The 21,778-nt window shown below is 43.0% G+C and overlaps 1 protein-coding gene across 9 annotated transcripts in view; it reads left to right on the top strand.

Moving 5' to 3' along the window:
• Positions 1-21,449, top strand: part of TMCC1 (transmembrane and coiled-coil domain family 1) — a 207,871-nt gene extending 186,422 nt beyond the window's left edge. For all 9 annotated transcript variants that reach the window (XM_048857207.2, XM_075130289.1, XM_048857205.2 and 6 more), the window contains 3 exons: positions 3,603-4,528; positions 13,721-13,856; positions 17,195-21,449. In XM_048857207.2, coding sequence (XP_048713164.2) covers positions 3,603-4,528; positions 13,721-13,856; positions 17,195-17,509 — 1,377 coding nt within the window. In that variant the 3' untranslated portion in view covers positions 17,510-21,449. The remainder of the gene's footprint in view (positions 1-3,602; positions 4,529-13,720; positions 13,857-17,194) is intronic.
• The last annotated feature ends 329 nt before the right edge of the window (positions 21,450-21,778 follow it).

The following is a 21,778-nucleotide window of genomic DNA, read 5'->3' as shown; positions in this document are numbered from 1 at the left end:
CCGAGGAAATGTATTGAATGCTATGCAGGAAAAGAACTGCATCTGGAAAGCTGAGGCTTCTAATTGCACTGCTCATTGATAAATATTTCCTAGAGCAGTGCTGTATTAATACTTTGGCCATGACTCTGTCATGCCCTTTGTCTTATGTGGCTCTTGTTTTACAGCATAAACTGTGGGGAAGGAGCATGAATTGGTAGAAAGAGAGCAAACTTTTGCTTTGTCTACATTTCTAGCACTTTTTGCTCCATGCAACCTAACTCATAGCTGCTACTTTGTATCTGAAAATGGGATTGCTCTTCTATAATTACACAACTGAGTCCAGTGGGTAAAATGGAAATTCATGCTTTTGGATATTGCCATCTATGTGCAGGCTTGCATTAATGCTTTACTTTGAATGTTATGTTTCAGAGGAACATAAACTGGTTAGTCTCTAAGGTGCCACAAGTACTCCTTTTCTTTTTTTGAATGTTATAAAAATGAGCTGTCCCTTTAATATTTTTTTCCATGGCTGGGATGATGTCATGTTTTTATTTCACCCCCAAGCCTTGTGCAGGGATAATGCCTTTCCTCTTGAAGGGGAGGAGTTACTAAGTAATTACATGATTCATGGTTTCAGGTAGTGATTAGTGAGCTACCTTCAGACAACTGATTAGTTTTGCTGTACTCGGATCAGAACAAGAGCTTGGCTTTTAGTAGAGCTGTTGTAGGCATGTTAACTCTTCTTTGTGGAAACCATGCACTGGGAAAGGTTATTGCGTCTCAGAAAAGCCAAGGTAGGCTAGATGAGAGACAGCACATTCTTGTACTTGCAGGGTGGAGGGCAGGGAGTGCAAAATCTAAAGGGTTTTTCAACTCTAAGGGTTCAGTATTTTCCACTTTATTAGGAAGCTATGTAACAAACACTCTTCTTACTTCTCCCTTTGCACTTTGTTGCCAATGTAGATCAGTATATGTCTGTTTTATGAATTAATTTATATTGCTTCCTCCTGAGGATAATTTCAGTGTCTGCTTCTATCTATTGTCATCTCTGCAAATCCATGGGGTGTGAACATTTATGGTTTAAATCAATATACTTGTTCAAAGATGTTAAAGGAAACCTGCCTATAGGGGTCAAAAGTCATGTAGTCTCTGCTCGAAAAATCATGTTTATGTGTACAGATATACTGTATACACTTGGTAGGCAATTTTAAGGATACCAGGTAGAATTTTCAAAAGTTACTAAGAGATTTAAGACGCTAGTCTCATTTTCAAAAGTGATTTAGGCACTTCGGAGCAAAACCACATCCTAAATGCATGTCACTTTTGAAAATGGGTCTAGACTCGTAAATCTCTGACACTTCCAAAAATGTTAGCCTACACTGAAACCAGCTTCCACCTCCTTGAGGAGTTGTAACAGTGCATCAATTAGTGGTTGCAAAAAGAAAAGGAGTACTTGTGGCACCTTAGAGACTAACCAATTTATTTGAGCATGAGCTTTCGTGAGCTACAGCTCAGCTCACGAAAGCTCATGCTCAAATAAATTGGTTAGTCTCTAAGGTGCCACAAGTACTCCTTTTCTTTTTGCGAATACAGACTAACACGGCTGTTACTCTGAAACCTGTAATTAGTGGTTGGTTTCTTTTGATTGACAACTCTTTGTAGTTAAATTCCTTTTCTTCCAAAGTGAAAAGTCTTGGACAGACTAGTGGTTGGTGCTCTACACTTAGGAGATATGCTGTGATGTCTCCTTACAAAGTGCATACAAACAGTAAGAATGTTGAAAGGCACCAGATAATGGAAACCAAGACTGAGGCAGGAAAAACACTGAACATGGGTTGTTAATGTTGGAGATTCTGTAGTGAAAATAAATGTTATGCTTTTATTTTTCTTAAACATTAAGACATTTTTTCAAAGGGAAATAAGTTGGAATCTCTGTTTCTGGTTACTAAGCAAATTGCCGTTAATGTGTATATATAAGTGCTGTTGGTACTGAGAAGAAATACTTTAGAAATTACCCATTCACTTTTATTGCTATTGGTATGTTGGATAGTTACCAATAGTGCTTTCTGCAGATTTCCGTCTGCCCCTGCTCATTTTTCAACTCGCTTCATTTTATTGTATGCTCAACATTGATCCAAACCAGCCTTAGTCTTGGCAGAATAAAAAATACAGTCTGAATTCAGAAAGAAAAGTGTGATGCTTCAACTCAAGGGCACTGGTCTGTACCTGTTCTGAATGGAAACAAGGCTTGGCACTTTTTCTGTCCCATAATTGTTTAAAATAATTTATTTACTGCAGGCATTAAGAGTTTTAAAGATTCCAAGTAAACTATATTTTTGAAACGCTGGCATTTCAGGCCATGGTCTGTCCCCCCTGCAGGAAAAGAGGCTGTGGGCTCACTTTAGGACTCGATTTGACCCCTTTATTGTTACAATAATAGCACATTTCGCAGGGATGAGAACATGAAGTATATATGTGAATATTTTCAATAGCCTACCTTAGTTCTTATTTCTTGCTATTTGAAGGACCTAAGGGTTACAGTGGATGAGAAGCTGGATATGAGTCAACAGTGTGCCCTTGTTGCCAAGAAGGCCAATGGCATTTTGGGATGTATAAGTAGGGGCGTTGCCAGCAGATCGAGGGACGTGATCGTTCCCCTCTATTCGACATTGGTGAGGCCTCATCTGGAGTACTGTGTCCAGTTTTGGGCCCCACACTACAAGAAGGATGTGGAAAAATTGGAAAGAGTCCAGCAGAGGGCAACAAAAATGATTAGGGGACTGGAACACATGACTTATGAGGAGAGGCTGAGGGAGCTGGGGATGTTTAGTCTACGGAAGAGAAGAATGAAGGGGGATTTGATAGCTGCTTTCAACTACCTGAAAGGGGATTCCAAAGAGGATGGCTCTAGACTGTTCTCAGTGGTAGCAGATGACAGAACAAGGAGTAACGGTCTCAAGTTGCAGTGGGGGAGATTTAGGTTGGATATTAGGAAAAACTTTTTCACTATGAGGGTGGTGAAACACTGGAATGAGTTACCTAGGGAGGTGATGGAATCTCCTTCCCTAGAAGTTTTTAAGGTCAGGCTTGACAAAGCCTTTGCTGGGATGATTTAGTCGGGGATCGGTCCTGCTTTGAGCAGGGGGTTGGACTAGATGACCTCCTGAGGTCCCTTCCAACCCTGATATTCTATGATTCTATGAATTGCAATGTTGTCACTTGCATTTATTGCAGCAATAAAAGTTGTTGTCAGGAATTGCCTCAGTTCAGTATAATGTATTTGAAATAAGTGGCTTTTGGCCTTTCGTTTTGAGCATCATCCCTTAAGATGCCCATGAACTACATAGAGCTCACAAATGCTCTTCTCCCCCCATTGTAGGATGGGAATTAAAGAGAAATGGAAAAATGAGATGTGGGTGACAAGGTGGAAATGATTGATTTTAAAAATCAACATTAGAGTAATTTTTCTGTGCAGTTTCAATTACTCTAAGCAAAGTTTTTGTTTTGAAGATCTTGGAATGTAGTTTATGATCATTGATGGTTACTGCCCAGCAAAGTGGATGGTTTTTGAATTAGGATAGCCAATGTTTTTTAACCTTCACATTCTTTCCCCCTTTGTCTAGATTGAGCGGTCGGAAGTAAGCAGCCTAGCACAAACCCCTAGTGCAGTGGCCTCAAGCACTGATGGCAGCATCAACGCAGATTCTGTTGATGGGACCCCGGATCCACAGCGGACAAAAGTAGCCATCACTCACCTGCAGCAGAAGATACTGAAGTTGACAGAGCAGATCAAAATTGAGCAAACAGCCCGGGATGACAATGTGGCAGAATACCTGAAACTAGCCAACAATGCTGACAAGCAGCAGAGCGCCCGCATCAAGCAAGTGTTTGAGAAGAAGAACCAGAAATCGGCCCAAACCATTTTGCAGCTGCAGAAGAAGCTAGAGCACTACCATCGGAAGCTTCGTGAGGTTGAACAAAATGGAATCCCTCGGCAGCCAAAGGATGTCTTCAGGGATATGCACCAGGGCTTGAAGGATGTGGGAGCAAAGGTCACTGGCTTTAGTGAAGGAGTTGTAGACAGTGTTAAAGGTGGGCTCTCCAGCTTCTCCCAAGCCACGCATTCGGCAGCAGGGGCTGTGGTCTCCAAACCCCGGGAGATTGCCTCCCTGATAAGGAACAAATTTGGGAGTGCGGACAATATTGCTAATCTAAAGGACTCTTTGGAAGAAGGCCAAGAAGATGGGAAGACTCTTGGTGGTGTTCATAACTTTCAGTCAAGCCCAAAATATGGCAGTGAGGAGGACTGTTCAAGTGCCACATCTGGTTCAGTGGGAGCTAATAGCACCACAGGGGGTCCAGTGGGAGCTTCTAGCTCCAAAACAAACACTCTGGATATGCAGAGCTCAGGGTTTGAGGCAATACTACATGAGATTCAAGAGATCCGAGAGACACAGGCAAGACTGGAAGAATCCTTTGAGAACCTTAAGGCTCACTATCAGAGGGATTATTCGTTAATAATGCAGGCTCTGCAAGAGGAGCGGTACAGGTAGGCATTTTATTAATTAGCCCCCATATTAAATACTGAGGAGTTACAGAGCAGTAAAAATCTAAAGCACTCAGCGGACTATAAACAGCTTAGGGCAGGCAATGTATTGTGTCTTTCCCAGGACAGTGCTAACTGAGTATACTTGTGTAGTGGAAATTCCATCATTATGGTCCCAGTATAGAAATCAGGGTTAAAAATTGAGACAGTGGGAATGCTTTTGTGTGGTGCAGGTCTGCATTTATCTTTTTAAAATATTTTGGGTGGAAATATCTATCTCCAGGAAGCCACCCTGCAATACTTGTTAGCTTCACCAAGGGAAACGTTCTCTGTGATCTGTACCCGTCCAAATGTTCCGATTATAATTCTTCCCAGCCAACACATGGAGACAGAATAAGAAGTCTTTTATGACACATCCTCTTGTAACAGGGCCCTGACTCTGCCCTCGTCCTCTTCCCTCCAGAAACCGCATTGATTCCACTGGGTGTGCTCTCAGTGAAACTTTATTGCAAATCCCCTTCACCAAGATCACCACAATCCACCATGCTACCGCCTATTTACAATATTGGTCGATCTTTAGCCCTCTCAGCGGGACCTGAGGGGAACAGAGGTCTCCCCATTCTGAGGACTCTGTATGACTAGACTCAGCTAGCTCTGTTCCTCCCTCTCTCCTTCTGAGCTTCCTTCTTGTATATCTTTTATCAGCCCTGCTCTGAGGGGGCCAGCTGAGTTCTTACCCCACCCAGCCCACCAGCCTGATCAGTTTCCCCCAGTCAGCTTCTCCTGGGGCTCTACTTAGCATCTAAATGACCAGAGAGCAGACTCACTCCCTGCAGTGTCACCTCTATATGTGGGTCTGGCCATCTCTGGAGCTTCACTTAGTTGGAAGACTTATATCCATCAGGCAGACTGCTAAAAGTCAGAAACCAGCCCCAGAGGTGTAGGACCCCTTCACCATACATCTGTATATAAAGCTGCTACTATAGCTTGTGAGAGGAATCAGTGGCCTATGGGACCTCAGTCCTACATGGTCCAAGCTTCCTCTCTGATATCATGGCTGAACTGAACAAGGGAGCCAGGGCCTTCTCCAGCATATGCATATGCTGCCAGGCCCAAACCTAGCCAAGCATTGCAGTATCCTTCCAGAGGCGCTGGACCTAGGAGTGCTGGGGGTGCTGCAGCACCTCCTGGCTTGAAGTGGTTTCCGTCATATACAGGGTTTATAGTTTGATTCAATGGCTTTCAGCACCCCCACTTTAAAAATTGTTCCAACTCCACTGTATCCTTCCGTACAAACTGAGGATTTTGAGTTTTGAATCTGTCTCCTTTGTTCTTATGTTATGAGACAGGGAGAACAGAAACTCTCCATTTACAATATTTATACTATTTGTTATTTTATATACTTGTTCCCTTGTCATCTCCCTTCTCAGATAAACAATCTCTCATCAGAGAGGCTTTCCATGCCTCTAATTGTTCTGTGCCATACTCTGAATCGGTCTAACTCTGCAATATACTTTCTGAAATAGGGTGACCAGATCCACGCATGAAATTATAGGCAAGACCTCACCGTTGATTTACATAACATTTTCTATGTTCTCCATCCCACTCTTATGCATCCTGGTGACTTGTTTGCCTTTTGACTGCAGCTGCCCATTGAACAGAGATCTCCACTGAGCTGTGTACACTGATGCTTAGGTCCTTTTCTTGAGTTGATGCAGTTAGTTTAGTAGTAGTATGAGTAGTTCAGAATTTTCCTTCTAGTGTACCTTACTTTGCCATTTATCAACATTGAACTTCATCTGCCATCATGTTGCCCATTCACCTCTGAAGTTCCTCATGGTCTTCTCGGACTTGACTGTCATAAATAACTCCTATAAATTCTGCCATCTCACTGCTCTGCTCCTCTTTCCTGATCAAGAAGTGAATAGCAGGGAAGAGTCTCCCCTTACAGAGCCTCTCCAAGGTAAGTAGTTAACTAAAGAGGGTTTGGGGGCAAATGTACTTCAGGACTAGCGCTTCCTACCTCAGTTGTAGTTATTGAACCCCTGCTCTCCCCTGAAAAAACTGTGCCTGCTCCCAGGTAAGGTAGAAGAAACCCTGCCTCCTCCAACCATTGAGACAAGAACCTGCATCTGACTAGGAAAATGGGAGCGTTGAAGCCTAACCCCAGCCCTTCCTCCCATATGTCCAGCAGCTGTCTCAGAAGGCATGCTTATTGTCAATGTATCCAAAGACCAGCGTTCTGTGCTCCCCTGCTCCACAGTGGCAAAGGAAGGTTAAATAGAATGTATTGTCAACCATTCCACACAACAGTTGCATTCCCACTGCAGAGACAGTGTGAGTATGGAAGCAGCGGGTATCCCTGTAGTTTACATATTCTGTGTCCCCCACTTTGCAGGGGGCAGAAGGGTGGTGGAGCCATTCCAACAGCAGTGTCTCCTACCCTCCAGTGCCTTAAGCTCTACAGGTTTCAGAGTGGTAGCCATGTTAGTCTGTATCAGCAAAAAAACCAAGGCGCACTTGTGGCACCTTAGAGACTAACATTTATTTGGGCATAAGCTTTTGTGGGCTAAAACCCACTTCATCGGATGCATGCAGTGGAAAATACAGTAGGAAGATATATATACACAAAGAACATGGAAAAATGGGTGTTGCCACACCAACTGTAATGAGACTAATCAATTAAGGTGGGCTATTATCAGCAGGAGAAGAAAAACTGCATGCATCCGATGAAGTGGGTTTTAGCCCACAAAAGGTTATGCCCAAATAAATTTGTAAGCCTCTAAGGTGCCACAAGTACTTCTCGTTTTTTTTAAGCTCTACAGCAGTGGTCTGCAATCTTTCTGTGGAAACAGCACATTCCTATTCCCAGAAGACTGTGGCGGGCACCGGACACCCCGCCGCCGAAATGCCGCCGAGAAGTGGCAGCGGAAAGAAGCGTCGCCGCCGAAATGCCACCAAGAAATGGCAGTGCTTCTTGGCGGCATTTCAGTGGGCAGTTCTCCAGCAGTTTGGCGGCGCAGTGTCCGGCAGGCGCACACAACTGCCCCAGCAGGCGCCATTGCGCCCATGGGCACCGCGTTGGGGACGCCTGCTCTACAGAGTATCAGCCTAGAAGGAAAAGGTGGAGAAAGCCACAGAGGGGAAGTAGTGGGTACCATGGCTGCACTCCAAAGGCCTCAGTGGAGCAACCCGGAGGAGTGGCAGCTATTGCAGCAGCACCTCCCTCAGCCAGTGCCACGGATACAAAGAAGAGGGTGCCGAAAGGAGCCCACTCCTCTCCATCAGTTACAGGCTCCACCTACCAAAGCCAAGCAGTCTCCCCATCAGAACACTTTGGATCTTACCCCTCAGGTTCTAGGACTCCCCCCCAGCAGCATCTTGCTATGGCTTTGTAGGCAGGTCCTCTGCCAGCCTCTCCAGGCTCCACAGCCCAGATTTCATGATTTCATGTCATGATTTCAGCTATTGAAATCAGAAATTTCATGGTGTTGTAACTTTAGGGGTCTTGACCCATAAAGGAGATGGGGGAGGGGGCGTTTTTTGCGAAACTGCTTCCTTTACTTCTGTGTGGCTGCTGATGGCAGCACTGACTTCACACCTGGGCAGCTGGAGAGTGGCAGCTGCCGGCAGGGAGCCCAGCTCTGAAGTCAGCGCCACCGCTAACAGCTGCACAGAAGTAAGACTGGCATGGTATGGTATTGCTACCCTTATTTTTGCGCTGTACCGGGAGAGCTTGGCCCTCAGTCAGCAGCTGCCACTCTCCAACCGCCTAGCTCTGAAGGTAGCAGCGCAGAAGTCAGGGTGGCGTGGCATGGTATGGTATTGCCACCCTTACGTCTGCGCTCCTGCTGGCAAGGCACTGCCTTCAGAGCTGAGCGCCCAGCCAATAGCCGCTGCTCTCCAGCTGCCCAGCTCTGAAGACAGTGCAGAAATGTGGATGGTAATACTGTGACCCCTCCTAAAATAACTTTTAGGTCAGGACCCTCAATTTGAGAAACACTGGTCTCCCCTGTGAAATCTGTATAGTATAGGGTAAAAGCACACACCAGACAAGATTTCATGGTCTGTGGTGCATTTTTCATGTCTACGAATTTGGTAGGGCCCTATTTATTATCCTACAGTCCCTTAGCAAAGTGATGTGGAATCTGATCTGCCAATCCATAATAAAGAGAGGTTCTGCTTGTTTGTTTCAATTTAATATTTTGTTGGACAACATGTAGCACTAGCCATCCATATTTAGTAGGTAACAATGCTGCATACGAACTACAGCACAAGCAAAATGGCAGCCTGAACTAATACAATAGGAGGCGGTCAAGCTTTAATATATTGTCAGCTGAGCTAGTTAGTCCTGCCCTGGAGGCATTTAGCAAAGTTTACTTGTAATTTGGGGTAGGGGGAACTCTTGCCCACTAATGTTCGGTAAGAACAAGATATCATACAAAGCCTCATACATCTTAGGAAACCAGCTAAATACTCATTCAGCTGAATGCAGGGGACAATAGGGTAGTGGGGAGACTTAGAGATGAAAAGTTGTTAATTGCACAGGGAAGTGTCTGATCTGGAAAGATCTGAAAGACTAAATCACAGCAAATTAAATTAGTTCATTGTAGTAACTGTGACTACTGAATTTATTATTAAAACCTACCACTTAATAGATCTTTTAAAGCATCCGGAAGACAGAAGCTAACACTTCTGTGAGAGGAGAAAACTGAAGAGGGAACTAAATGCTTTTCCCAAGGCCATAGAGGAAGCCACTGTCCTAGCTCAGATTAGAACTCTGGAATGCCTGACTCTAGTCCTGTTTGGACTGTAGTCCACTCTTTTTCCTCAAGAGAAATCCTCCAGGGAAGATGGAGACACAGATTGTGGTTTAATTTGTCAGGCTGGGGATTTGTATTGATCATACCTGGCCTTAAAAGCTATGAATAGCTAACAGGTGTGTGCTATTTCTGGGGAACCTTTCAGAAACTAGCACAAAGTGCAGATTTTCTAACATACTGTTTTTTAGGAGAACCACTTGCTGAGTGTTTTCATCTGTCCTGGCAATTGGAAGATACAAGCGCCATAATCTTTTTCCATCAAACTTCTGTGTCCAGCTCAGTCTTCTTAAATGTCCTCCTTACCCCCACCCTTTTTTGCAGGTGGATGGCCTTTGTTTTGTGTTGCCTTAGTTTCTATTTACCAGCCAGTACTTACCCTACAGGTTTTCTGTGACCTGCCTGATTCCCTGCCCTTTTCAGCTCTTGACTATCAGTATAGCTCTTATGCTAACTAGCCCTGGGGTGGGGTGGTATTAGTGCAGTCTCTCCAGTTCTTCCTGTGTCTGTCTTTTTATTTCCCCTGCACTGCAGGTTGCTCCAGCTGTCCCAGTGTACGTATTGCCAAGGCTATGTGAACGGCTGTGCTACCTGCCCATTGGCCAGCTGATATGGCCCCAGACAGTTTAACCACCCACTCTTAGAACTGAGTCATCGAACAAGGAAGATCCTGGTCTTGTCCTCTGCAGTCTTTTTCAGCTGGAACAAACTCCAAAATAGCCTGTTGCTTATCTCATCCTTTGAAAGAAAAGGAGTACTTGTGGCACCTTAGAGACTAACCAATTTATTTGAGCATGAGCTTTCGTGAGCTACAGCTCACTTCATCAGATGCATACCGTGGAAACTGCAGCAGACTTTATATACACACAGAGAATATGAAACAATACCTCCTCCCACCCCACTGTCCTGCTGGTAATAGCTTATCTAAAGTGATCAACAGGTGGGCCATTTCCAGCACAAATCCAGGTTTTCTCACCCTCCACCCCCCCACACAAATTCACTCTCCTGCTGGTGCTAGCCCATCCAAAGTGACAACTAGCACCAGCAGGAGAGTGAATTTGTGTGGGGGGGTGGAGGGTGAGAAAACCTGGATTTGTGCTGGAAATGGCCCACCTGTTGATCACTTTAGATAAGCTATTACCAGCAGGACAGTGGGGTGGGAGGAGGTATTGTTTCATATTCTCTGTGTGTATATAAAGTCTGCTGCAGTTTCCACGGTATGCATCTGATGAAGTGAGCTGTAGCTCACGAAAGCTCATGCTCAAATAAATTGGTTAGTCTCTAAGGTGCCACAAGTACTCCTTTTCTTTTTGCGAATACAGACTAACACGGCTGTTCCTCTGAATCCTTTGAAAGGTGGCAGTTGTTTACTGAGAGAAGCAGGGACTTTCCGTTCTGTAGAGAACCCAAAATAAAGTGCCTGCTGAGGTTTTTTTCATGGTTCCTGTCCCATTAGGGGAACCTGTTTGCAAACAGCAAAATCATGAGCTCATATAGTTGGGATGTGTCCAGCTCCCTCACACCAGTGAGTGTTTAAGCCAGCATCACTGGAAAGTACAGTTAGCTCTCGCAGGATCCTGCTATGAGAAACCCATCAGCCAAAATGCTACAATATAATGCTTTAATTGATTCTTTTATAGTTAGAACTGGTTGGACCTCATACTAATTACATTTGTTTGTTTAAAAGACTACTTGCTGGGATAACCTTTGACTTCTAGAACTACTGGGCCAGATTTTCAGTTTTATGGTTGGCGAGTAAAAAGAAATGGCAGCTCTTAGAATCTGCTCAGGGGCTAGGAATGTTAAATAGCCCATTGAGGATTAGTACAGAAGAGGCAGCCAGATGTCTGATAAATGAAAATTATCACATGGATGTTACCACCCTCACATACATGGTGTGGGTGGGTGTATATGTGTGTGTGTGTGTATGTGTGTGTGTGTGTGTATATATATATATATATATATATTAGCCCCTCTTTACAAGGGACAAAATAAGACATTTACTTTGTAATACCACCAAATCTAAACTTCTTTATCTTTTCTCAAATAAATTTTGGCTCCCAGTCCTGCATTTTTGTCATAAGACCAACTCTTCATCTTTTCCAATGTGATAGACTAAAACCCCCCAACTCTTAAACTCATAGCTGTTACAAACAAAATAAGAAATGAAAATCAAATAAACAGAGTAAGGTTAGTCCCAATAAGTATATCTAAAATCTGTGTATTGGACAATTGTTGAGTTGGAGTATGGGAACAAATCAATCTGCAAAAGCTGTGGATGGCTCCTTGCTGTAAGTGGGGAAAGCATTGTTAAGTTAGCAAGCAGGAGTCACATGAAGTTCGTTTTGTTTCGGAATAAACCAGTAGCTCTTCATTTCAGGGTCCAGGAAGCACAATGCCAGCTTCTTTGCTAATTGTGTTAGCCCAAATCCTGAGGTTTACAGATTTGCAGGGTTTCCTTATGTTTCCTTTAGATTGATATATATTCTGAAGTTATCCAAATCCAGTTGTTTGTAATAAAACAGGATTTAAGATTCTTGGCAACAACTGTTGTATGGTGTGTCTGTCTCTTATAAAGACATAATCACTGTATTTTTCGTAAAAGTTCAAATCCCTTTTTGTTTAACAAACCTTTTGGAAAAGCTTGAAATTTAAAGTATCAACATGCAGAATACTTTTCCTCCTAATTTATGCTGCACTTAGGGGTTTGTGTTGATTTGTGTTAGTCGGGGGGAGGGTGTTAATTTTGATCCTGAGTGCTTGGCTGGTGGCAGACTATTTTTTAATTAAGTATTTTTGGGAAAGGGAAGTGGGGTGGGAGCAAGCAGCTATATTATAAATAACTGGCCAAACTTTTCACCAGTCCATCTCTACATTGCTTCTCATGTTCTTTGATTCCCCAGTCCTGACAAGGTGCTCTTGTTGTTTTTCCCAATGGTGTATCTTGACAATGAAGATGCCCTGGGAACTTTTTTCAGAATGAGCAGCATCAGTCAGTGATGTGCTCTTGCATCCCAACTGGTTGACCATGTATGATTGTCATTGTTTGAGACTCTCACGTGCCGAAGCTGTCTGTGTTTCAACTACAAACTATTTTTAAAAGTCAGGTCTTTAAGTAAAGCCCCACTATTTGAGATAACAAGCATCAAACATCTTCAGAGTTTTGTTCTTTTCATTGCAACAATGTAATGCTAAAGGTAGCTCAGGTCCATGGAGTCAGAAGCCTGTTAGTCAGTCAGCCACTATTTGTTAGTGAACCATCAAATATTAACTTTAAAAGGAGAGTAGAAGATTTATGTTGCATTGTGAGTGTTCCCACAATAGCTACCACTCAAGCAGTTGAACCAGTGGCAGTAATGGCGGGAAACTTTAGAGGGGGAAAAAGGCCAGCCTGGACAGTGCCTATAACTTAGGATTTTTGCGTCCTTGTTCTCTGTTTTTCAGTTTACTGTTCAGAAAGTATGTGAATATTGTAACCCAATTCACAGGGGTATTGAAACCTAATTGCTTGTAAAGCACTTTGAAATCTTCAAGTGAAAGGGCTATATATAAATGCAAAATACTTCACATTTGAAAGGTTACAATTGCTTTGTGGGGTTAGTGCTGAACAATTACTGCATGTTTTGCTAACAGGAGAGACTTTTTTCACCTTTGGAATAACTCACATTTCAAACCTTTGTCCCCCAAATGGGAATCACTTGCAGTCCACTTGCCACTGGAAATCTAAAGAATGAGCCTACAGGCTAGTGATTTACATGCTCTTCTCATAAATAATAGAACATGGTAATTTTGCCAGTCAGAAGGAATCACTCTCAGAAGCTAATGGGGAAAAAAAATCCATCCATGTGACCTTACATGTAGTGATGTAATGCCAAACAAGCCCATCACATTCTCTGACTTCGACATTATTACTCAGTCTTATTAATTACTGAGTTGTTACCCTCCACATTGCTTCACTGAGTATTGGGGGGGGGGGGAGAAACTATGTGTTAATGTTGTATGGAGGATGATTGGTGATTAAAACACAAGACTGAGAATAAGGAATTCTGAATTCTGTTTCCACATCTGTTCTTAACTTCCTTTGTAACCTTGGGAAAGTCATTTAATCTCTGTGCCTGTTTCTTTCTCTTTAAAATGGGGCTGTATGCCTACTTCATGGGCAAGATCTACCTATCTCACAGTGAGGAGGCATAGTTTGTTGTCCGAAATCACTCTGAGATCCACAGAGTGAAGAGGCAAGGAAAACATAAATAATTTAATATCAGCCATGCCGGTTTTCAAGGAAAATCTCCACTACTCATCTCTTGATTCTTGTTGGTGTAATTTTACCTTTGTGTTCTCACTAAAATAACTCCCCTATGTTTCTCACTTCTAGATGTGAACGACTAGAAGAGCAGCTAAATGACCTGACAGAGCTCCACCAGAATGAGATCCTTAATCTAAAGCAGGAGTTGGCCAGCATGGAAGAGAAAATAGCTTATCAGTCCTATGAGCGAGCTCGAGACATCCAGGTTGGTGAGAGGCTGGGCTTAGCAAGTTCCTGCTTTCACTTCAGAATACTCAAGCACACAGTAGCAATGGCTATTTCCCTAGTTTTGCAAAATGTTCTTGGTTCCTTATGTGTGTGTTTTAATAGCAGTATAACAAAGGCGAATGGGAGAGTTGTGTACCTTGAGCTTTCAAGAGCACCTTAATCTACCTTTAGCTCTCACAATTCTCTCTCTAACAGCCCTGATGCAGGGGAAGCCATTGTGTATTTGCCAACTATATATGCATGACTGTTCGTGTATCCATGTTCAGAGGAACCTGCCACAGTAATTTTCTTTGGGCTACATTTGTTGACCCAACTGCAGGATTGGTTGAATCAGTTTTGCCTATTGCTTTCAAATTATGTAACCTCTGGGAAGCCCTCGATAAGTTTGACCTCCACAGCAATATCAGAGTTTTACGCAATAGCAGAGAAATGTAACAAGTAACAATGACCTTTCTAGAATAAAGCTAAAATAAATAAACGTCTGGGGACAGTGGTACCATGGCCTTTACCCTATCAAATATCAGGATTTCACTTTTAGATGTGCTAGACAGATCCGGCTGTACACCTCTCTCAGATTTACCCAGGCAGGAGAAAAAAGTAGGACAGGAAGCATAAAATGAGGTGGGATTCATTAGTAGCCTTTTTCTTAACCTCCGTTTCATGATTCATCATTTCTGATGTAAATTTTCCATGTTGATAAGGCACTTTGCAAACATGACTTAATCCTCAACGCTGCTGTGAGTGGGGTGAATATTAGTCCTATTTTTCAGATGAGGAAACTGTGTTAAGTAACTTGTCTGAAATGACAGAACAGAAACTATAATTCAGGAAATCCTGGCGCTCAGTCCACTAGACAGTGCTGCATTCTTCAGCACACAAGACTTAGGTAGGATGGTGACATGACACAGTTGGGAGAGATGGTTCATTTGGCTAAATGGGAAATAAATGTACAACTTCTTGTAATAGGGTATTGAAACCTCATTTTAAAAATAATAAAGTGGTAGGTAGAATTTGTTTCTCCCTGGACTCTGGCCTAATGGTTGCTCTGTAGTCTGCAGCACAATGTAGGATACCTGAGTTCAGATTTATCGTAGTGAAAATAAGATTGCTCAAAAGTGAGCCCCAAGCCAATTAAGGATCATCTCTGAGTGCTGCTCAGCTCAAATGAGGGGTTCCTCAGGATTGTGAGAATGATGGCCAACTGGGGAAAAGGAGGAAGAATCCAAGAAGGTATTTTAGAAAGTGTTTGTAAAAGGAGCTTGTAGCGGGGCGAGACTCACCCCTGCAGCACCACCAGCTAGTTGTCCAGGGAATTAGCATTTCCAGCCTCCGGAGCACCCTCTGCAGGCCGGTGTCCCACTTGCCGCTGGGCCCTGAGTCCCTCCTGGACCCCGGTGCCCCTTTCATGTCAGGGTGCTGCCCCCTAGCAGTACCCCCACAGATCTGGGTCTCTTTCCCTCCCTCCCTCCCACCCCCGTGAAACCCCCACCCTCTATCTCCACCTCGCCTCAGTCTTTGGCTACTGCCAGTCACCATCCCTGGGGCGGACTGCAGTATAATTGCCACTCATCATCGGCAAGGAGGGTCTGGACCTGCTGCTCCTGCCTACCCTTGGGCTGCCCTCTGCAACCCCAGTACCCTTTTCCTAGGCCTTCATCAAGGCCTGCAGCTTGGGGGTTTCTCAGACCAGAGCTCCCCAGCTCCTCTGGCCTTTCCCCAGCCCTCCTCTACTTCAGGTACCCTGCTCAGCTCCCAGCAGTCAGGCCCCTCCCTCTCAATATCTAGAAAGAAAGACTGTGTCCTCCTGGCCCACTGCCCTCTTATAAAGGGCATTGGGCTTGGCCGCAGTGGTGGCTGTTTCCCCAATCAGCTGAGGCTTGCTGCTTTCCCTAGCAGCAGCCGTCTCCTAGGGCTGATTTCAGGCCCTTCAGAGAAGGAGCGGGTGACCACCCCGCTACAGAGCTAGATTAACAGCCCTGGACGTTGAAGTCCTCTCACTCCAAAACCAGCACAGTAAAGGCAGACGTAATGCAAGAGTCCCTTACGTGAAGGGATTACCTCTAGGAACAAAACAGGATAATTCAGTTTCCATAGCCCATTCAGTCCTACATGTCTCTGAGGTTGCCAACAAAGATAACACGAGTGCCACAAGCTCATTTTACATAGGATGCTGTCAGATAGTAACTACTCACCCAAACGGCATTAGAACAGAGGAATAAAAGGTTGAAAAGCTCCCATCTCTCATCCCTCTAAGCAGAATCTGGTTTTGACTCTAAAATGTCTGATAGCACTGAAGAGGTGGAAAATACTTTTGCCTCTGTTACAGCCCTGGCTGAATTTTCCCTGGTGAGCAGTCACCAGGCTGGGGTATTAGACTCAGCCCACACAGGCACTCTGGGAACTAGGTGACGGTTACAGGAAAAACCAGACGGGCTTTGCAAAGTAGCTTCTTAAACACCCACACGCTAAACTATTAGGAGGTACACGCGATTTACAGATCTGTGGAAGAGTATCAAACACCTGAACCCAAGACCCTCCATCCAGTGTCCTTGCCATTCCTGAATATCATTTCGATTTTGGTCAGTGTCCTGCAGGGGTCGAGATCCCTCCTGGCCAACCTTACTTGTTCTGGCAGAGTGGGTCTCTTTTTAAAACCAGTTTCTAACACCTCGTGGTCCTTCTGGTGAGTTTTTTCCATTCTCCCACCCTCTGTGGGATTGCTTACACAGGTTCATTAATGGTCAACAGAGGAGAACCTCCATCATCGTAATATGGGAAGATTATTCAATTGTTGACGGTCCTCTCATTCAGGGTTAGACAGCTACATGCCAGGCTCCTCCGACACAAGAGGGATGATGCAGTCTAACAAAACTGGTACAATATACAGTGAAACACAAGTTAACACTCAAAAGGGAGGCTGAAATAAAACATGGTGGGTTTTTTCCACAAAATCAATTTGGGGAAACAGATGTGACCCCCAACCTGTCACACACATGAAAACCACAGTAAATCAAGCATTAACTCCACTGCAGTCAATGGAGGAACACTTGTAAATGAGATCAGACTCAGGTATTTTGCTGCAACCTCCAGTTCCTACTTAATGAGGGAGTCATATAAATCATGAGAAATGGCATGAGGTTCCTCTTCTCCTGCTGCAGGATATGAAATCAGTTTGAGTGACTCATATCCTGCAGCGGGTAAGCAGGACCCAAAGAATGTAACTACATTCCAGTAGGCACCAATTAAAGTCTTTAAGTACCCCTGTGATTCACCATGCAAACACTGAAAACATAACCGTCCCATTCTTCCCAACAGGAGGCGCTAGAAGCCTGTCAGACCAGGATCTCCAAGATGGAACTTCAGCAGCAGCAGCAGCAAGTGGTGCAGCTGGAGGGGCTGGAAAATGCCACTGCCAGAAACCTACTGGGTAAATTCATCAACATCCTTCTGGCCGTCATGGCTGTTCTCCTAGTCTTTGTCTCTACCGTGGCCAACTGCGTTGTCCCCCTCATGAAAACTCGCAACAGGACGTTCAGCACTTTATTTGTGGTGGTTTTCATCGCCTTTATGTGGAAGCACTGGGACGCCATCGCTGGCTACTTGGAACGATTCTTGTCGCCCCCCAGATGATGGCACAAGGAATCAGCTGCTTCACCCCACTGACCCACCCACCCTGGCGCTCACGGGCAAGTGAGCGCAGCAAAGATTAGTCAGCAACTCTTCCGCTGAAATTTTAAAGTGTCCGAGTGAATTTGTTTACATTTAGAATAACATTTTTCTCTGCGAGATGCATTGCAATAGTATTTTTTAGATTTTATTCAAGAACTCTTTTTGGCAAGAATCCTGAATAATTTTTATGTAGCATGGTTCTCTTTGGATGCAAATCTTAAGATTCTTTAAGTATACAAAAGAATAAAATAAAAATTTGGAGCATACCAATGGGCAATTTAAATTATGGCTTGAACTACAGTACTAAACCTGTTAGGAAGAGGAGAACGTGGTTAGCTTAAAAATAGCAAAGATTAAGCTAGTGTGCACAGCCTTGTACAATGGTACCACAGCGAATCTGTAACGCTAATGTTTACTGTGAAGCCTGCTCACATTCCATGTCCGAATGTATGGATTCAGGGTGGCTTGTTTTTTTCCTTAATGAGAGAAAAAACAACGCATGGATCTCCCCCCAACTCAGCTTCTGTGTCAGCCATTTGTGCTGACCTGACATACAATAATTTTCTAGAAGGCCTGTTAAGTCTTGCTAAGCATACCAAGTGGAAGCGTCATGCTGTACACAGTAACTGCACAGTCGTACTACAGTATTTTGAAGTAGCCCTTTAAATATTTATCTTTAAGCAAAAGCCCTTGGTCGCACTTTTAAGGTTTTTTTATATATGTATATTCACAGATTTAAAAAAATCCGAACAGCATACTTGAAGAGTGTAATACTCAAACTCTCAGTGCTTCCTTATTGTTTCTATAATAGGATTTTTTATTATTATTATTATTATTATTATTATGGGTTTTTTGGAAGGGGTTGGGAGGGTCATTATTTTCCTCTTTAATAAAGAAGTGATGTTTTTTAAATGAAGAATTGCGTGAATAATTAAGTGTGAGCAGTTTTGTCCTGAAACAGTTTTGAGGAGGGTGGAAAGTAGTTTCTATTAACACTGGTCTGAGGAAGGCATAGCTGTTCCCATGCCGTTTAACTATCCTCCTGGGCTTGCAGATGCAGCATCATGAATAACTTCCTCCTTCTCCACACATTTTTGTCATGCCATTTTTTTTCCTGTCCTTTTTGTGGGTGTGAGGGAGGCATGGGGTGTTAGATTTCTCATTCCCAAATCTGTCCACCTGGCCTCAGAATGTTTTCCTTAGAACAAGGAATTTCTCCTCATCCCTTTTTGGGGAAAGACAGATTCTTAAAGAGAGAAAAACTATTAAAGGGATAGTTCATTCAAACGACTGATCCCCTCATAAATATCCCTGATAATTTATTTTTAAATGCACCTCTGATAACTGAAACCAAAGTTGTCATCCCATCAGACTGTGGTAAGATCATTGTCTTTATGTTTGTATGCTGTGTATCCAGGTAGCATGCCACATAGAGCCCCTTTCCTGCAGCCGTGAAGGCAAGGACTTAATACAGTTCCGTTGTCAAAGCACTAGAGAACATGTCAGTTACAAATATGACTCAAGTCACAGCAACATCTTTTCCCAGTGATCTGTTGTTACTGGCAAGTTTTCATATTGAAGGATTTTTTTAAAAAAAATTTGGCTCAGTATCTGTTTCCACTGGAACAAAGTAAAGTTTTTAGTTCCAGTGAAAGTCTTTGTAGCACAAATAAGACTCGTGGATTCTCTTTCACTTGATTTGCAGTATTTAATCAGACTTTGTTCTCCTTCTCCCTTGGCCTAAGTTCTATGTAGGAACCAAATTATGGCCAAGTGACTTAAAATGATATGTAATAGCAAGTATAGGAATTCATGCTATTGTGCCTACCCCAAACCCCAGGAAATTCTCCAGATCTAAGTTAGCATCTCCCTCTCTGCTGGGACGAAGGTCTTAATATTCTGATCACTGCCAGCCAGGAGAAGAAAGTTCTCTGCTGCTCAACCATCCTTGTTCCTCCTTCAGAGATTCAGCATGTCACCTTCATAGCCACACTTCTGTCTTTAAACTCAGGTACCCTGTGACAATTCCAGCACACCTCACTTTGTCACTGTGCACTAATCCACTACTGTCCTTGTTAAAAACAAGTTGCCAGTTGCAACTGACTCAAGCCAAAAATAATCATTTCTGTTTCCACAAAAGTTGCAGATAGAGAGCATGTATGTATAAACAATTCCCTTAACAGATGACAGTTGCCAGCCACAGCAAAACTCGATGGGGTTTAATGCCGTTGTCTGACTAAATTAGATCTATAATTTTCATCCACCCATATAAAAATACTCTGTTCCTGTTAGGTTTCCACAGAAACAAAGGTAGGGAGATCAGAGTAATAAACTCTTGACACACGATCTGAGAGCTTTGTTGCCTCAATATTTCTGAAGTCCAGTCTTTGCACCTCTTTATAGTTTAGGTCACACTATAAAAGTATACAGTTGGTTTAGTACATAAACAAACTTGGGAATGAATTAAAAGCCAACTGATTTTTACACTCATACACCCACATCCTGCTAATGTCTGAAGGAAGTATTTGCCTGTTTTCTGCTAGATACCCTACCTTCAGTTACAGTCTCTCGATGATGATGTGTTTAATCTTCTTTAGCAAAGAAGCAATTTGCCAGAAGTAATGGACTTAATAGAAACATTCACCACAAAACTGTTTTGTGAAGGCCATTTACTTGGTCCTGGACAATGTTGTCTGTCTGTGTCTCTCTCTCCAACAGTTTTCCATTCCAAAAAGTTGTCTGCAGTTAATGCCATATATGATGCTGCATCCATTTTTATTTTTTAATATTGTAACAGGACTAGCGTGAGGGTTTTTGCCTTTCATTAGCAGAACACTTGGTTTATTTCCTCCCCCTTCAATCTGAAATTCTGTGATGACTTCTAATAGTTTAACAATTATTATATTGTTGGAAATGTGACTCTAGCTTTAAAGCTCCTTTTCCTTGTATGTGGGTTGTGTTCATTCTCTTTAAGGTGAAGCATTCCTGGATGACTTGTAGAAGACAGTATCTGCCATGGGTGTGTGTGATTGTGAGCTTTTTATTATCCTTTCCTCTGTATGTAAACTTGTGTGACCATCTCTTTGAGTTGCAGAACATTTCATGTTTGGAGTTGAAACAATTCTGGAATTGCTTAGATATGTTTAGCACACATCACAGGTGCATATAAGGAAGGAAAGAATATAATGTACTGCATTAGTTCAAAAAGAAGTGACTGTTAAATGATATTCCATGGTTCAAATGAAGTTCACCTGCTCCCCCATTTCCTGTCTCCTGTTTTTTAAAAAAAAGTTCCTATTTTTAGACAGGTTTACAAAATTCTCCTTCCCTTGAGCTTCATTAATTTAATTATGCTGAGCATGTTCACAGCAATTACTTTATTGGTTTATTCCAATCTAGTGAATACTTAAGATCTGATCTGATTAAATGGTGAGTTCTGTACATTGTTGCACTGGGCCAGGAGAGAGACTGTCTTTCAGCTTTGAAAAATATGCATTTTTAAAATATTAAACAAAAAGCAGCATTATAACAGAAGAAGCCAAGCTATGAAGGGATCTGTGTTGAGATTGGATGGCTTTGCCAGTTTTAAGTGAATTCTGAATGTGGCTAAAGAGTTAAAAGCCCTACGTGTGTCTGTGTTGTGTATGCCAGGTGGTATCGTAGTAGGCAATTGACTTAGCTGTAAGTGTGTTTAAGTGTAAAAAAAATAAAAACAGAGAATCTCACTTGCACGGGATGAAAAGTACAGAAATGACACTTGTGAACGTAACACTGTAGTTTATAGATCTTAAGCTGCTAATTGTTGAGAGAGATTTACATATGTCTTGTCTGATCGTCACAGATTCATCTGTGACACTTTTACTGTATATAAAAAACTTTAAATAAAGACCTCAGCTATTAACGGTGTGTGCTTTGGTTGTTTTCAAAGGTAGTCTGGGTGACTGAAGACAGGGAAATGGTGAGAGGGCCTATTGTAATGCACTGAGACATTTCATAACCACATAGAATTCAAGTCAAGTGCTCCAGAAGTCCCCTAACTGGACACCACCCTGTAATCAGAGACATACTGGACTGTCACACAGGAAGAACAAGAAGCAATGTGTATGAAGTCTTGGCCATTTCCCTCTGTCGAGCCATCTAAGGTATTTATGTGGACCCCATTACGGTGGTAGGATGCCCCACTATCTTTAGTGTATTTATCCTCACAACACTGTGGTGAAGTAGGGAAGT

This window comes from Caretta caretta, chromosome 7 (genome assembly GCF_965140235.1).
Source record: "Caretta caretta isolate rCarCar2 chromosome 7, rCarCar1.hap1, whole genome shotgun sequence".
In the NCBI taxonomy this organism is placed as follows: domain Eukaryota; kingdom Metazoa; phylum Chordata; order Testudines; family Cheloniidae; genus Caretta; species Caretta caretta.
Note: the sequence above shows the minus strand (reverse complement) of the source record. Positions and strands in the feature narration are given on the sequence as shown.